The sequence below is a fragment of the Rhinichthys klamathensis genome, unplaced genomic scaffold, assembly GCF_029890125.1.
Source record: "Rhinichthys klamathensis goyatoka isolate OS25496 unplaced genomic scaffold, OSU_Roscu_1.1 h1tg000271l_1, whole genome shotgun sequence".
Classification (NCBI taxonomy): Eukaryota; Metazoa; Chordata; class Actinopteri; order Cypriniformes; family Leuciscidae; genus Rhinichthys; species Rhinichthys klamathensis.
This window is the reverse complement of record NW_026606791.1, coordinates 875,001-893,138: the sequence shown is the minus strand read 5'-3', so window position 1 is coordinate 893,138 and position 18,138 is coordinate 875,001. Positions and strand designations below refer to the sequence as shown.

Below are 18,138 nucleotides of genomic sequence, written 5' to 3'. Positions count from 1 at the left end.
GGGTTTGTTTATCTTTGGAGTTTACAATAATACCTAGCAGAACATCTTTCCACAGTAATGTAAAACGTTTCATCAACATTTCCAACAATGAAATCAAGTACATTTTGCCAGAAAACTGAAAGTGACCATAGAGACTTTTATTTGTAGGCCGACATCTTAGTGACGTCCTCACATTTTGACCAATAAGAAATTACTTATAAAACATTCGAACGCTTATGGGCGGGATTAGAGTTCGCTGAGAGGGAAGTTCAAGCGCCAGTGAGTGAAACGTAAGTGTTGGTTGTTTTTGCAAATTCCGTGTGGAAAAAATAGCTTTCACACTCAAACGAAAGTACCATTTGAACAGGTAAACACCAAAATTATTACATTTTCAAGAATGAAGAAACAGTACGTGTTATAAATACAATAGTCCATGATGGATTAGCTGTTGCGTTCATTAGCTAGAGTGGTATGAGCTGATAGCAGCACTGTAGGAAAAGTCTGATTCCTGTATAAATAAAATCTCTTCATTTACATAGAAATAAAACTGGTATCCATTATTGTCCTTTAAATTGAAAAACTATTAGTTCACTGCACATGAACGGTGTAAAGTTTATGACATGCAAGTTATTTCATCTGTTTATTATCCAGAAACAACATCACGCCATGTCCCACAAGCAGATTTATTACTCTGACAAATATGACGACGAGAAATTCGAGTACAGGTAGGCAAATATTCAGTCCATCTGTACCGTTTACAATTATTGTTTTTCGCTGTTATGTTTAGGAGTTCCAGAGACCACAGTGCTGTACATGTAAAAATAACAATAACAATAGAGTTCCAGTGATTAGCCAAAAATTAGACGAAATTAAACTTTAGACTCACAATAAAAGTTGAAAATTAGTTTTCATAAGTTTAGTAAAAGAATAAACATGATATGTAAGTACTACTTTTCTGAGCTATTAAAATGACATCTACAGACATAATGAGGGCACAGTGTAATATGCTGATTTCCATTCATTTTTAGGCATGTCATGCTTCCTAAAGATATTGCTAAAAGAGTTCCCAAGACCCATCTCATGTCAGAGACAGAATGGAGGAACCTGGGTGTTCAGCAGAGTCAAGGATGGGTGCATTACATGATCCATCAGCCTGGTATGTGTGTGTAGTAGGTGTCAAGAACATGCTTAGATATTACGGTTTCACTGATTTCACTGTTCATGTTTTTGACTTCTTTTCTTTATAGAACCACATATCTTGCTCTTCAGACGCCCCTTACCCACAGTCCAATCCCATTGACCCCAAAACCACTGGGATTCTGTAGTATGGACACATTCTGAAGATGTCTGAAAGATGCTGGGTGCACCCCAGATCAGATGGTGTCGATATAATTTGTGCTGCTTCTGATTTATGCATTCATTGTAGACTCTTCTGTGGGTCAGATTATTAAATTGCCTAATCTCTGCCTTAAAGAGTTAGTTCACCAAAAAATAAAAATTCTGTCATCATATACTCACCCTTGTGTCGTTCCAAACCCGTAAGTCTGTTGTTCATTTCCGGAACACAAAAGATCTTTTTGATGAAATCTGAGAGATTTCTGTCCCTCCATTGACAGCTACGCAACTACCACTTTGACACTTCGTAAAACTAATCCATATGAATTGAGCGGTTTAGTCCACATTTTCTGAAGAAACACAATCACTTTATATGATAAACAGATTAAATTTAGGCTTTTATTCACATATAAACTTGCTTGACGTGCGAGAATCAATGAGACGCGTTTAAACTTCCACAAGAACCAATAAGGTTTGTTCTTGCGCGTCAAGCAAGTACGGTTAAGCTTCTGTTTATGTTCACTGATCAATGTTTCTATGTGAATAAAAGCCTTAATATATAAAGTGATTGTCTCTTCGGAAAAATTGGATTAAACCACTAAATGCATATGTTTTCATATTAGTTTTATAATCTATGAACTTTTTGAAGCGTCATGGTGGTAGTTGCGTAGATGGTAAATGGAGAAACAGACATCTCAGATTTCATTTTAAAATATCTGCATTTGTTTTCCGAAGATTAACGAAATACTTACAGGTTCGACATGAGGGTGAGTAAATGACAGAATTTTCATTTTTGGTTGAACTGTCCCTTTATTTAAGAGATGTGCACAATTTCCTACTGCACATATATTTATTATTACTACTTACCAAGCCTATGTTTCCATGAGTTCTGCTTTACTTTATGAATTTATTGGTGGCCCTGAAAGGTCAGTCAATAGTGGAAAGGTTACTGAAATAAATTTCTTCTCTTTAAAATAATTACTGTTTGTAGAAATATGTTTCAACGTTCATAAGAAGCAGCTGAACTGATTTTTGATTCATTAATTTTTTTTTTAAAAACTTCCACAATATGTATAACATTTGACTGATAATATATTAAAAATAGAAAGGTGTCAATTCTCTTTAATGGTGTACAATTTACATGACTCACCTTTACGATTGTTTTATGACAAGCATTACATGCAGCTGTACTTTGCATGGCTGTGTGTGTGTGTGACCACAATGGCCACAAAAAGCAAACTACTTTCCATTATGCTTGGATATACATTGAGCTGCATAATCCCATTGTAATGTTGGATCCAGACTTGAGTCAAATTTTTATTATAACTGCAGCTATAACAATTTTTAAGTGTTTTTAGGCTACTGTTTGTCATACAAAATGGAATAAGGAGCCAGATTTTACCTGTTTTCACCTGTGTTTTTTTCGGAGTTTTTGCTAAAAATACCAGAGCTATGCAAAAAATGTACAAGAGTTTAACTGTTACATTCATCTTTTATTGGCAAAAGATTTAGACAAGGACAGTAGGGACATCCTACTATTATGTCTGGAGACCCCTGAATACCACCAATACTTATTGCGATTACTAACTACTGTCATTTTATGCATATTTTGCATTAACTGCTTACAATTGTCTGGGCTAGCAAACAACACCCTTTAAGAGAATATGTAGCTAGTAAAGAAGGATACTGCATCATTCGACTTGACTATATGTTAAAGTTTTTTTGTGCTACAGTAGTTTAGCATAAAAGTAATGCTTAGGCCTGCAATATAAGTGTATTTTCTTTGTTTGCTTCAGCCTATAAGGGCAAACCGTTTTAAAAAGGAACACAAACAGTATGCACACCCTTGCATTTATGTCTCCAACAAGAGAAATTAAGTGTTCTCCTCTGAACAACTATAAAAGGTTTAAATCATAAAAATCTAACAATCTGGAGAAAATGTTGGTCAGATGTGTGAAAATATAACTTCAGGTTCAGGGTGAAAAGGAGATTGTGTGTGAACTGCCAAATGAAATTATGTAGAGTTAGTAATGAGATGCATAGAAAGATAGTCAGAAATCTGATAAAAAATATCAAACAATAAAAAAAGGGAAAAGCGCGTATTATATTGATACATTGCAGATATTTGCGTAAGATTAAGGCGAGAGCTTGGCACCTTACACTGACTGCATAAGAAGAAACATTATGTAGCTCTTTTGGGCACTTCCTGTAATCTGAGCACAAATCTCAACAAACAGGAAGAGGAAAGCGGTGCTTCAGATCAAAGATACACTTGACGTAGACACATCTACAAAGAAGAAGGATAGGGTAAGCTTTACCTTTGATTGTACATTCTAATTCTGATCAACATAATTCCCAGATTGTATGCTTGTAGAGAGTAGTGTATTTAGCTTTTTTTTCTCTGCAAGAAATAACACAGAGCGCAGTCTCGTGTAGAGGGGCGATGGGGGTATCGACGCACCGGTCTCGTAACTCTCACGGAGGAGCGGAAGTATGTAGCTAGAATTGTCTCTTTTTATTACATGGAGAAAATAAATGATTTGAGAGAAAAAAAAAAGTTTGAGAGAAAAAGTTATCACACTGATAGCAAAAAAGCATTTCATGAGAGAAAAAATTAAATTTGAGAGAAAAAGTTCTCATACAGACAGGAGCCATCTTTGGAAAACAGTCTCGACTAATCAAATCACGAACGCCATTCATACAGTTCAGAAGTTCACTGAACCTCATACAGTTCAGCTCACTTAGCACGTCGTTCGTGGTTTGACTAGTTGAGACTGTTTTCCAAAGATGGCTCCTGTCTGTATACACGAAGTGGACTGTCTTCATAAAATATCTTCTTATTAAACGGTCTGTACACTTACAAAGTTCTCAATGCTTCGTTTTGCATGTAGGGACCCTCATTATGTTACTGTGTTAGTGTGGGGCTATTTTGAGCCTGGTTAGTGGTATAAACTAGCAATTTCTTTTTACTTAATAGATGCCCCCATTACTAGCGTTATACGCTAAACAGTTTTTAGAGATAAAACTCTTTACATTCGATTATCATGAAAACAAATCTCAGAGAACGGTTGACTAGGTACCAATGTTTTATTAGACCAAGGTTCATTTTGCGCCGGAGTTCTCCTTTAAGGCTTGTTATACAATACAGATAGTATATTTGCCTGTGATATTTAACCAAAGACTCGTGCTTTTGGGGCTATTTTTGGTCTGTTGAAAGTACCTTGTTGATTCTTTTAAACTTTTAAATTTCATTTTAATGTTCGATGGTTGAAGGGTGAGTCGATTAATGTCATCTCATTGTGATACTTTTTGAGTGGGGGTTCAATCTTCAGCTGGCTGGCAGGAGCCGCCACTGGTAGGTCACGTGACCTGTCAGTGGCTGGCTAGTTGTCTGGCAGTCTGCCTTTGGCAAGTTTCAGAAACCATTGATTTTTGACAGTTTTTGTGTTTTGTGTTCCTCCCTTTCTAGCTCATTTATTATGCATCTGTTGATATGATTATGTTCTTTAGTATGATTGATGTTTTTGGGACTGTTATCCCAGGGCTCGACATTAAGGCTTGTCCGCTTGTCCGGGACAAGTGGATTTTTTGTAGGACAAGTAGAAGAGAAAATTAGTTGTCCGACCGGACAAGTTACATTTCAAACAAAATAAAATGCCATGTTACTTCACGTTATGTGCCACTCGTTACGTCTATTTTACAGATTTAATTTTACCGATTTGAAACGAACACATTTTTTCGCGCTGCCTGTGAATGTCCTGAATGTGACTCACAGAAAGACGCGCGCCAGTATAATGCGCATGCACAGACCGCGCGCCAGAAGTTCTCTTTCGCGCTTGAACGAACATCAACAACACACACAATTAAGCCAAAATGTCATTTGTCGAGTATCTTCATAACATAAGAACAGTCTTATGATGGACATAAAGAGTTGTGACTCGTGAGAGAATGAGGCGCGTGTGATATCCGCGTCTCTGTCCACAGCGGCTGCTCTTAAAGGGCCAGCTACCAATAAAGCGTTCTGTCAGTAAAGTTACTGAAAGAACAAAGGGAACAGAGAAAATTACTCACTGCTCTTGACTAAAGAACTTGTGTAGCTTCAATAAGTAGTAGTCTATATATAATTTATAATTTATGCAGCCCAGACTGTTTGATAACTTTATTCAATTTCTGTAGGCCTATATGTCCTACCTGTTATACAGTTAATTTTTATCCAGACATCAATGGCTTATTGATCATTATAGGTGTTATCAATCATTTAGTTGTTATTGCTAATTTCAGAATTATCACTAATCTGTGTGTGCATTTGGTTTAGAACCAAACAAGTTGACTCATGAAACCATTTGTTTATTATATCGCAATCGCATATCACAACCGCAATATTGAACTCAATAATCGCAATATGACATTTTCCCCAAATCGTGCAGCCCTAGATACAATTATAAATCTTTACCGGGACAAGTGACTTTTGTGCATGGACAAGAGAAACCTAAATTTACTTGTCCGAAGGACAAGTGCCTCAAAAAGTTAATGTCAAGCCCTGGTTATCCCAATATAACCAGTCAAATGGCCGTGATCCGACTGGTAGCTGAGCTTACAGACGCTTGCTCGACGCTCATCCAGTCAGTCGCGGCTCATAGTGCGAGTATAACGCGTTGCCTGACACTCTCGCTGCATGGAAATAAATTGTTCAGCTAAAGTGTAAACGTCGCTAAAGCTAAAGTCGACGCTTGGGTCGAGCAAGCGTCTGTAAGCTGCCAGTCGGATCACGGCCATTTGACTGGTTATATTGGGATAACAGTCCCCAAAACATCAATCATACACAAGAATAAAGTCATGACATTATATTCATAATAAGAAAACAATTTATTTCCATGCAGCGAGAGTGTCAGGCAACGCGTTATACTCGCACTATGAGCCGCGACTGACTGGATGAGCGTCGAGCAAGCGTCTGTAAGCTGCCAGTCGGATCACGGCCATTTGACTGGTTATATTGGGATAACAGTCCCCAAAACATCAATCATACACAAGAATAAAGGCATGACATTATATTCATAATAAGAAAACAATTTATTTCCTTGTAGCGAGAGTGTCAGGCAACGAGTTATACTCGCACTATGAGCCGCGACTGACTGGATGAGCGTCGAGCAAGCATCTGTAAGCTGCCAGTTGGATCACGGCCATTTGACTGGTTATATTGGGATAACAGTCCCCAAAACATCAATCATACACAAGAATAAAGGCATGACATTATATTCATAATAAGAAAACAATTTATTTCCATGCAGCGAGAGTGTCAGGCAACGCGTTATACTCGCACTATGAGCCGCGACTGACTGGATGAGCGTTGAGCAAGCGTCTGTAAGCTGCCAGTCGGATCACGGCCATTTGACTGGTTATATTGGGATAACAGTCCCCAAAACATCAATCATACACAAGAATAGATGCGTGACATTATATTCATAATAAGAAAACAATTTATTTCCATGCAGCGAGAGTGTCAGGCAACGCGTTATACTCGCACTATGAGCCGCGACTGACTGGATGAGCGTCGAGCAAGCGTCTGTAAGCTGCCAGTCGGATCACGGCCATTTGACTGGTTATATTGGTATAACAGTCCCCAAAACATCAATCATACTAAAGAACATAATCATATCAACAGATTCCTAATAAATGAGCTAGAAAGAAAGGAACACAAAACACAAAAACTCAAAAATCAATGGTTTCTGAAACTTGCCAAAGGCAGACTGCCAGACAACTAGCCAGCCACTGACAGGTCACGTGACCTGCCAGTGGCGGCTCCTGCCAGCCAGCTGAAGATTGAACCCCTACTGGACTTTTTTAACGTATTGCGTTCATAGAGCGAGCCTTTCACTGAATAGGCTTGTTTGAGATGCGCCTTGCCTCGCCTGAAATGTAGTCGAGAGTAGGCGGCTGCAGTGAAGGGAAGAGTGAAAAAAGCGCAGGCAAGCTGGACAGATCTCTCTTCTCGTAGTGGATCTGATACCTGTGAGATCAAAGACTGATATCGCGGGATTCACGGGCGCACGGTGTTGCTAAAACTGGATGTAATTTAAGTTTTGTTGCTTGTATATGAAAATAAATATAATGAACAAGACACCCAAATTACTTATTTAATTCCATTTTAAATAGGCCTACGTGTTTATCAATCATGTTTTCTTTAATACAGACATGTGTTTTTATTTATTTATTTATTTTTTAAATTACATCAGATAGATCGCACTGAGAGTTTGGGAATATCCACACATAATTTATACACATAAAACATGATATCAGAGTTTTAAAATCAAACATTTTAAAAGAGAACAATACATCACGGTTGTTTAAACCAATGAGCATTAAGCTGTGTCGTCAGCAAGTCGTTTCCCATCGTGCTTTTGATCAGCGCAGTCGGTGGAGAGCAACTGCGCGCGACTGCAGAATCCGACAGGTGCGCCTTGCGTTCGCGAGAGTTTTTTGACATACGTCGGCTTGACATCAGAGCAAGGCGGACCCATAGACAGTAAAAGAAATGGACACAGCGACCCCGTTGATTTCAACGGAGAGAGTTGAAGCCCAACATGGGCACTCACTTCCTGATAGCCAAGCGTTCTGCGCAGGCTCAAACTGAGCTTGACGACGTAGTTGTCACGTGAGCAACCGTTCTGACCTTCTAGTAGCTGTGCCGGGACAAATCTGAATTGAAATCTGAAACAAATCTGTTGTTGAAATATTTTGTCCCGTTGCTTTTATGAACTCTCTATCTATGGGCTTCTCCCTTGACTTTATGCCTCCATGTCCATCCGATTGCCTCATAGACAGTAAACGATTGCCTACGAGCTTCTACTTCTGTCTATATGGTAATTTCTCTACTGTGCGACAGAGCGTCCCGTGGTTATGACGCAACGTTAGCCTATTTTTACAAGAATGGCTTCTACGGGGCCATAACGTAAGATAGAAAGTAATGAAGCCTTTTATACATTGTCGTGTTTCTTTAGAAATAAATAATGGACAAATGGAGTCTTTGGACGCCTCAGATGTAAAGTTATTCGCTGTCAAAGTGACGCCAAAATGAATGGGAGTCAATGGGATGCTAACAGCAGGTGATAGCCAGCTACAATGGCGGCCCCCGGAGGCAGCTTCAACTGCTGATGGATTACCCCCTTGGGCGGACCGCACTCGGACACATTTCTAACCGGCATGCATCTCGTGCTGATCACCGGTGATCGGTTCTGCGCAGATTTTGCTCATCTCAAACAAGCCTATTGTTTACAGCTTAACGGAAGTTACACCCATAATTCGCGCAAAGCGTCATGTTGCGTAGGAATACGGTGGATAAATAATAATACATAGTTCCCACAGGCCAATTAATGTCACGTGACCTCCCCGGAGACGCCATCTTTGAGGGCATAAGCTGCTCTGTTTACAAAGTTTTACAAGCAAATTTCGAATATTTCTTTCGGTTTATAATGTTACGAAAATCATGAAGAGACAAAGTGGCAGAGATTATAAAGAGACTGTATTAACACAAGACAGAGAGAGGTACAATGCGAAAATTTCAGTCATAAATGGTGTGGAGGAAGCACCGAGCACTGATTATGCAGCTTTGCCTCATACAGTATTATCATGTGTAACGTTACCATTATCTGGTATTTTATACACATGTGAGCAATTCCGAGCCTGGAAATTACTGGAGGCGTACAATCAGTTTGTCGAGGGTTGGGTTGGTGACGTTTGCTCAAGTGCAATCAATGGAAAAGTACTAGTAGTCATCATAGCGAATGTATGTAAGTTAGCGTGATGCTAGACTATCTGTCTATTAAAAAGCCATAGCCTTCATAACAGCCCTTATAACCGTCATCGGTGCTTTCTGTAATATGCATGTACTTATTTGTACACTGAAGAATAGGGTTGGAACGGTACATGTTTTCATATTGAACCGAAACTGTATGGGCGTCACGGTTCAGTGCATGAATATACACGGTATAAAAATAAATAAAACTCGCGTGCAAATTAATTAATGTAATGCGGAACTACTCTATACGCGGGTTCTTTAGGGACATAATCTGAGATTGCAATGCTGGAGTGTGTGTGTGTGTCGCGCGCGTGATCGAACAGTGGAAACTGTTGTTTTTAATACCTCGTCATTATGTTAATACAGGACATCATTCAAACTGCAAAGTGTTTACTTGTTTATTATCCTCGGAGCCATAACCTCCGTCGTTGTTCTGACAAAAGCTTAGTCTTCTCACATTCATGAAGTCTAAAGACGGGTATACTGTAAAATCCAAATTTAACTGAACCTCCGGCACGATTTGAACATCCATTGACCCAGCAGGAGATGACCATTTTCACTTTTTATCACGAAATTATCTCGTTTCAGCTTCTTCTTCTAATATTCTGCCTGAAACATGCCCACAGAAATGGCGCCGGGTCGGCAAATGCCCGTATGTTGTGACGTCATGTGGGAACTATGTATTGGCAGAGAATGTCTAATATGAAGAGAACTGGCACTCTCTGGTTACTTCCGGTTTCTGGACTGCACGTCTCTGTCCATGCGGGGCGCTTTTCTCAGGATATAATTTTTTTTTTAGTAATTTGAATGTTGTATTCGAAAGGAGATGCAAAGAAATTACACACTGCTGGGTGTTAGATTTTTTAGAGTCACTTATTTGCTTTAAAAAGTATTTTAAAGTGTCAATGACGTCATACACATCGTACGACCAGAGATACTGCTTTACGGCAATCCTTCAGTCGCTTTGTTGCTTTCGCGCTCTGCACTTTCTTTTCTCTCAAGGCATCGACAACACAGCTGACACAGTGCTAGAAAGTGTTTTTGTTTTGTTTGTTTCTGGTCCCTCTTCGGATGCCATCAAGCGGTATCTCTGGTCGTAATCAGTCCTTCACTGACCAATCAGCGTTCATTAGCAGAATGCTAGTGTGTTATGGGCAACATCAACTCAACCTGTAAGAAATCGAAAGGACATAACTACTCGTTCATTCAATTTTCGACCTATAACCCATGTTGAATTTGCAAAACCTACAATAAAATCTGAGATTTCTCAACGGCAATCGGGTGAAAGAGACAAATTTAGCCGTCTAGCCCCATTGACTCCCATTCAGTCTGCACAGTGGAATTCTAATGGAACTGCAACCAAGATCGATACAATGGGGCTAATAGGAAGTGCCAGGGCTTTCCGTAGACGGGCTTTGGTATTGGCTATTGACGCACGTGCTTTTCTGTCTCATACACTGTAAAAAAAATCCCGTTGTTTTTACGGAAAAAAACTGGCAGCTGTGGTTACCAGAACTTTACCGTCAAAAATACGGTATCAACATTTTTGGTTTTACAGACTTAACGTAAAATTAACAGTATTATGCCGTGATTTATTATCTGATATAATGATAATTTACCAACCTAATAAAGTATTAATATCTGTTTTGTACCATTGTAATACACTGACAACCAACACAGCAGTGATGAGAGTCACATGATAAATCAAAGCTCATCACAAGCAATCTTCCACAAGAAAGTTAATACTATTATATTGAAGCTGCACAGTGTTATTCGCACTAACGTTAAACACCATCATGGTAACACACATGAAATTTTAAAAATGCAATAAACATTAATTTAACAACATTAAATGTAACATAAAACCCTAATGTACATAACTGATTAGAAAAGAACTAAGAAGAAACATAGTTATTTCAACAAAAATAAATCAAATGTGAAGTGTCATGCAGGGAATTGTGGGAATGTCAATTTACGGTTTTTCACTGTAAATTATACAATGAGTTGTTCTTTTCACTTTCAAAAACTGTAAATTTAACGGTATTTTACAGTAAAATTACATTAAATGTACCGTTAGATCTATCACAGTTATTTACCGTATATAGTAAGGAAACTTTCTGTTAACCAATTAACAGTTTTGCACTGTAGCATTTTTAGTCTTTTACCGTTAAAATCACGATCATTTTTTACAGTGTATTGCAACCTCCCCCTCTCTCTCTCTCTCTCTCTTGAATGTATAAATGTAATTTGATACTTATGAGTCATGACTGATCATTCCCATACGTTTCAGCGCGTTCAGTCTGTTCACAGTCGGTGTTTAAGACCTACAGTCGATGGAAACAGTCAGTCTTCGAATGTTTCAGCAAGTCGTAGTAGGCTACGTGTGTCCCAGCATTAGTCTGCTATCAGTGGCTCAAACCCAGTGTTGGGGAAAGTTACTTTGAAAAGTAATGCGTTACAATATTGCGTTACTCCCTTAAAAAGTAACTTATTGCGTTACTTAGTTACTTTTTTAGAAAAGTAATGTGTTACGTTACTTTTGCGTTACTTTTTTTCCACCTGGGCTGGGCTTGTTTTTTTATACCAAAAAAATATATATTTTTGGGCAAATGTAAAGACCCTTTCACACCAAAAGTGAAATAATAAGCCTCAGACTGAAGGAAATGCAGATTTACTCCTGTAAAGTAGAGTACAGTAGTGTTCAGTAGTGGGCGCCTCTCAAACAAACCTGTCAGCTGCTGCTGTTCTGGGTAACAGAAGAAGAGGATGCAGGAGAAACAAATTTAACACTTACTTTACCAATAAAAACATATAAAAAAATCTATAGTCATTTTTGCTTATGGTTTAACTGAAAAAATCGGAGGTCAGAAGCAAGTACTTTGGTCAATAAAGATTAAATGCATAAAAATGTATGTTTTATTTAACATATTTAGGTATTGGAGGTTTGCATAGTGTTCTGATTCTGCATTTCACTGATTTTATTCATTTTGAGGAATATTGAATCTTTTTTGTGCAAGTGAGATGAGTAAATCCACGCTTACATTTAATCTAGAACTATAATAACCATCATGTTTACACACAGCGCCTTTGCACTTCGATTTGTCTCAACATTAGGACAGAAGAGCAGTCAGTCAATAAAGGGGAAAACAAAGTAACTTGCGTTACTTATTAGAAAAAGTAACTCAGATATTTTGTTGAAAATTTTAAAAGTAATGCGTTACTTTACTAGTTACTTGAAAAAGTAATCTGATTACGTAACTCAAGTTACTTGTAATGAGTTACCCCCAACACTGCTCAAACCTCCGTTACTAACTCTAAAATTACGTTTTGGAATTAGCAACGGAGGCATGGGATAAGATGCGTAAGAAATTAGTCCTACATACTAGGGCTGGGTTGGGTATTGACATAAATTTCACAATTCGATTCCGATTTCGATTCCGATTCGATTCAATATGGATTATTTTGGATATCAGGTACAATACATGGCACATTTTCTCAAGGAAAACAAATCTCTTAATGCTGTAAACTATGGGAGTCAGTTGTAGCCTACTAGGCTTCATTAGCCTACTATAATATTGAAGGTAAAAATTAACTGATTTGTAGCTATACAAACACTTAAATTACACTCTTATTTATTTTTATAATAAGCTGTCATAAAAACTTGCCAGATTTATTCAAACATGCATTAAATATCGAAGAACATTAAAAATTATAATGAATATGTAATATGGTGCATATATTTAGCAAAATGCTCCTCTTTAGAGTTAATTTTTCTAGCTGACTAACGAGTTTATGGTCACATATGGTTTTTCTGAGGTAAATGTGACATTACATGACATTGTTTACAAGTTGTTTTACTGCCGTCTTTCCACGGTTGAAACACTGATTGAGCGATTCCATGTGACATGATACGGATTTCGATAAGTTGTACTCTATCTTTTAACACACTTTCAGACGTTCATTCATGTTTATTTCGCGCTGTAACTGCTATTATTAAGGCAGAAGAGGAGATCATGTGCGCTCCGCGCTGCTGCTTCTCTTGAGCTGAGCTGAGCCAGAGCGATCTCACGCCACAGCGCCAAAACGGTATTTGTTTTTGAATTTCGTAAGAAAATGGACGTAATTTGAAATTTGAGACTTTATTTAGTATCAATAGTAACAAAGCACAAAGATTATTGCGATTTATTGGATGGGATGCGCGCTACAATGTTCCATTCATTCATCAAATGAAAACAGGATGACTAATCAATTCTTGAGATTTAAGAATCGATATCGGTTCGTAAAAATGAGAATCGATTAATATCGAGAAATTGATATTTTTTACCCAGCCCTACTACAAGAGCGTTTCAATGACAAAAACTTGACAAACGTCTTGAAATGCATCATCTGAGAACAATGTTTCAAGGTGTGGTAACTGTAGTATAACCGGAATAATTGATTTCAGGCCGTTGAATTATTAGAAAAATAATTATAGCAAAACGTTTTGCAATCATCAGGTCTCCCTTTTAGCTGTAAGTTGAATAAAGAATAATTTCAATATAACTGGATAAAATCTGTGAATAATAAATGTAGGTTAAACAATGTTTGCTATAAAAAGTAAAACTGTGGGGCACATAAAGTTGGTTAAAACATCTAGAAAGTGCTTGATACAAGTGTTTTTCCCCCTCCAGGTCTTTCCATCGATCTCACAATGGCTAGCCAAGGTATAAAAGTTTCTAAAAAAACCCAAATGTTTTTGCTTTACAGTCAGTGATTGAGGACATATAATAAGTGGAATTAATTCTTTTGTAGGTACTAAAAGAAAGTGGGATGAAAAACTCGAGGACTCGTCTGACTCGAGCAGAGAGAGTCTGCTGATAGGCAAGTATAATCTGAATCTGTTTACACTTAATCTGGAACTACCAGCGTAACAAATCACTTGGTAGAAGATCTGCCCACATTTTCTTTATGTGCTTTAAATATTCTTTATTGTGATTCTCTTCTTCATTGTGCAGATATGGAGATCATGTTGAAGGCAAAGCAAATCATGAAAAGAGTCACTGATAACTTAGTCCACACAGTCATTATGCACAGAGACATTATGTCAAAGATAAATAAAATGAATAATGTCAGTAGTAAGAAGGTAACCATTGGGATTTTTGGAAAATCAGGAGAAGGGAAGAGCTCCCTATTAAGTGCAGTCCTGGGGAAAAAGTATCTACTGCCATCTGGTAGTTTTGGTGCCTGTACAGCCGTTGTTACTCAGGTGGAAGCCAATCTAACTGACTCCAACTACACAGCAGAGATTGAACTCTTCTCTAAAGAGGTTTTTTCATTTGTATTCATTTTACTACGCTTTACTTTGAGAGTACTTTAATAAACCAGACTGGAAGGAAATAAAGCCTTATTTTCTATATTGTCCCTCTGCAGGAGTGGGAGAAAGAGCTCAAAGATCTTTTCAGAGTTTTGTCTGATGAAAGTGAGGACAGGAATGATGACTTGTTGGAAATTGCTGTAGAAAAGATCACTGCACTGTATGGAGCTGATGCAGACAAGAAAACATTAGAAGAGCTAAAAAATTATGACAAATTTCCTGAGATTGAGACCTTTTTGTCTATCAATAAGAAAACAATCTCAAACAATGATGTAAGTTAGTAAACCAAATATGTTAATGCCTGATGGTTCATAACATTTAAAGTATTATGAATTTGTAAATGAATATCCAACATTACTTATTTCCTCAACAGGTCTCTGAATTTTCCAATGATGTTGCATCTTACATACAGCACAGTGAGGCCAGTCCTGGTGGCTGGTACTGGCCGCTTGTGAAGAGTGTGACTTTTAAGGTTCCAGATCGTTATGAACTCCTGGAACACATTGTGCTTGTTGATATTCCTGGCACTGGAGACTGTAACAAGTTAAGAGATGACAAGTGGAAATCTGTACGTACATTACTTCACTCTTTTCCAATGAACCTTTTGCTAAGTATACACACAGTATTGTGAAAAGTTACTTTTAAAGGGGTCACGACATGAGAAATCAAATTTGCCTTGATTTTTTGTTTTACGCATAAGAGGTTTTTCTACCATTAAGACATCCTCCAAGTTTCATAGCTTTAGCTGTCACCCCTTTTTGAGAATGGGGGTTAAAATGCACTATTCAAACTTAAATGGTTGTAATTCAAGAATGCTTTGGAATATATACCCAAGTTTGGTCTTGTTTTAAAGAAAACACTCAGCAGATTATTGCTGAAGTGAGATCACTTCAAAAAATGAAAGTATGAAAAAGTTAAGGAAGTTTAAATTTACAGTAAATCAAATATACTGTACTATATATTTTTTATTTTATATAATATATATTTTACAAAATATTTTTTTAGTCTAAAATTACTATAAAATCAAAGCCATAAATCTAACCAAGTTATGTTCCAAATTTGAAGTTGATATCACAAAAGTTGAAGTTCCCATGAGATTTTGTTTAGGCGTAGTGCCAAAAATAGCCACCGGGTGCCATTGAATTCCATTGAATTTAGTTGTATACATTCTGCCTTAAAGGAGTCATAATGTAGTATTAACTTTGATACCCACGCTCTATTATAGTCATTTCATGCCCTTCTAAAAAAGAAAAATTGGAAAAAAATAAACACAGCTCGTTTGACCCTTATTTCTGAATGCATTATTGTCTCGCGAGATCTGATGCGAGGTTTTGGCTGTCGTGGACGGTCATTTTAATAATGCAAATGAGGGGCGCGTTGATTGGTGGCAGGAAGGAGGGGGCTTGACACTGCAGGTAACTTCAGCATATCATTCCAAAAAGAGATCATGGCGCAAGTTGTTAATGAACCCAACCTGGCCGCGACCTACGGGATTCAACCGTATATGTTTGAGCCAGACTCTGAACCAGAGCTGGAAACGGAAGAGGAACAACAGTCAATTGAAGGACGTCTACATCAACATGTCTCTGAATGGTAAAGACAATTTTTTTGACTGAGACATACATTAACATCAGTAAGGGACCGTTCGGAATTTATGGAAAGGGCCACCGGAGGAAAATAGGGGAGGGTCATGTATTTTTATTCTTTGTTGAGGGGAGGGTCATCCAACTTTTTTTAGTCTATAGGGGAGGGTCACCTAACTTTTGTATTCATCAAAACAGCTAATTTTCAAAGTGGCTTGTTTGGTGCATATTTCTTTCCATGTAGCTACAGCTCTCTCGGTCTCGGCCCCCCATCGCTATCAGATGGGTCTGACCCAACAAAAAATCCAGTTTGGCGCTGTCTGACAGTGTGCGCGCGCTTCAGTAGGCTACGCGCTCAGAAAAAGTGCATTAGAACAGAACGCCAATGAAATGTTTACCCGGCAAAGCTTTAAAGCACGAGCAAATAATGAACTTTTGGGATTGCGAATAAGTGCAGTGTCCTGTGAGTGCTACTCTACCGCTGCATTAACATGTGATGTGAATGTACGTCGAGTTTTTGGGACTGAGGCGCCAGAACTGCAGCTGATGTGCGCTGTAGCACGATACTAGTTTAGTTTCCATTCTTATTGTGTTTCCACAACAATGTTAGTGAGCAAATCTACTGAAATTGCCACAATAAAAGTGGAGTGTGATGTGTTGGACATAGGGCCAGGCACGGCGTTATGGGTTAGGCCCACCCAAAACTTTTCTTCAAAAATGTTTTGTCAAGAATTATAACAATAAGCTCATAATTTGTGCTAATAGTCTAAATGTTTAGTTTTAAAAACAATTTTAAAAAGCTGGTTATGTCTATTTTGATGTTTCTGCGCAAGTTCAGCAGACAGTGTTCGTATTTGTTCCGATCAGAGCATGTGAGCGGAGAGCGCATTTCTGAATATTCCGCTCTGTTCGCTCATTCCGCAGGGTCACTCGCTCAACCCAGTGGCCTGCTGGTTCGAACTTCGAAGATATGTTGAATAAGCTAGCCTCCGACTATTTTTTTCCCCTAGTCGACTAGTTGTTCATTTGTCCATTAGTGGGCAATCGCCCCTTTATATTAATTTAATTAGGCTACTTAAAAAGGGCAGGCTATATATAGCCTAGGCTACTATGGAAGCTTGTTTCCGCCATATAAAACATTTCAAAAGATAATTGCGACTTTATCTCACAATTGTGAGTTTACATCTCACAATGTGAGATGTATCTCGAGTTTCACAATGAGTTTACATCTCACAATTCTGACTTTATTTCTCAGAATTGCGTGAAATAAAGCCGCGATTGCGTGTTATAAAGTCAGAATTGCGTGAAATAGTCGCAATTGCTTCTTTTTTTCTTCTTTTTTTTACCCCAGAATAGTTTATATCTCACAATTCAATTCTGACTTTGTAACACGCAATTGCGACTTTATATCATGCAATTCTGCCTTTATATCTCCCAATTGCGTATTATAAAGTCAGAATTGCGAGATATAAACATGCAATTCTGTGAAAAAAAGTCAGAATTTCAAGCTATATTTCTCGCACTTTATATCACGCAATTTTGACTTAATAACATACAGTTGCGACTTTAGGCCTATATCAGACAATTTTGACTTTATAGCTAACCTGCGATTGCCACTTTATATCACGTAATTCTGAGATAAAAAGTCAGAATTGTGAGATTAAAAAATCTCACAATGTTTTATTTTTCACTCTGTGGCGGAAACATGCTCCAGTTGTCGTGCAATGCAAGTGATCGTGCGGGCGCCTTATTACATTGTCTGCTATATATTTGCTTCTTATTTATTAAATACAGGCATTTGGTTGATAAAACATTGATTTTTTTTTTGATTGATTGACTTTTTCTTTTATCGGGAAACGCAGCCCAGGTATGATGCGTAATGGAGATTCCAAAAGCGCTCTTCTTTTGGTCAGAACCAAGGAGAGCGATCGCGAGGTCCGTCCTGACTCCACATGCACCGAAACTTTTTAACAATGCAACAAAATATTTAAAGAGCATCAAGCTATTAAAATCTATATTATGTATAGCCTAGGTAGCCTACAAATTAGTTTAATAGCCTACAGTCAGTAATTTTTATTAGGTTAAACAGTGAT

General features: G+C 37.9%; 2 protein-coding genes across 2 annotated transcripts in view; both read left to right on the top strand.

Annotated features, from left to right (window-relative positions):
- The first annotated feature begins 203 nt into the window (after nucleotides 1-203).
- On the top strand, nucleotides 204-1,631 carry cks1b (CDC28 protein kinase regulatory subunit 1B). Its single transcript, XM_056268386.1, has 4 exons — nucleotides 204-346; nucleotides 631-704; nucleotides 1,008-1,135; nucleotides 1,227-1,631. The coding sequence occupies exons 2-4, from the start codon at nucleotides 646-648 to the stop codon at nucleotides 1,277-1,279; spliced, it is 240 nt and encodes a 79-aa protein (XP_056124361.1). The 5' UTR covers nucleotides 204-346; nucleotides 631-645; the 3' UTR covers nucleotides 1,280-1,631.
- Nucleotides 1,632-3,592: 1,961 nt separating this feature from the next.
- The window catches only part of LOC130102333 (nuclear GTPase SLIP-GC-like), a 36,254-nt gene continuing 21,708 nt past the window's right edge, over nucleotides 3,593-18,138 (top strand). The window contains exons 1-4 of the mRNA XM_056268341.1: nucleotides 3,593-3,621; nucleotides 14,104-14,414; nucleotides 14,519-14,734; nucleotides 14,836-15,030. Coding sequence (XP_056124316.1) covers nucleotides 14,106-14,414; nucleotides 14,519-14,734; nucleotides 14,836-15,030 — 720 coding nt within the window. The 5' untranslated portion in view covers nucleotides 3,593-3,621; nucleotides 14,104-14,105. The remainder of the gene's footprint in view (nucleotides 3,622-14,103; nucleotides 14,415-14,518; nucleotides 14,735-14,835; nucleotides 15,031-18,138) is intronic.

What these genes read in the sequence shown, in the direction of transcription:
- cks1b (XM_056268386.1), top strand. Translation starts at nt 646, where the DNA reads ATGTCCCACAAGCAGATTTATTACTCTGACAAATATGACGACGAGAAA. An exon ending in GACGAGAAATTCGAGTACAG is followed by an intron (nt 705 to 1,007) that starts GTAGGCAAATAT and finishes ATTCATTTTTAG; the next exon opens with GCATGTCATGCTTCCTAAAG. An exon ending in TTACATGATCCATCAGCCTG is followed by an intron (nt 1,136 to 1,226) that starts GTATGTGTGTGT and finishes TTTTCTTTATAG; the next exon opens with AACCACATATCTTGCTCTTC.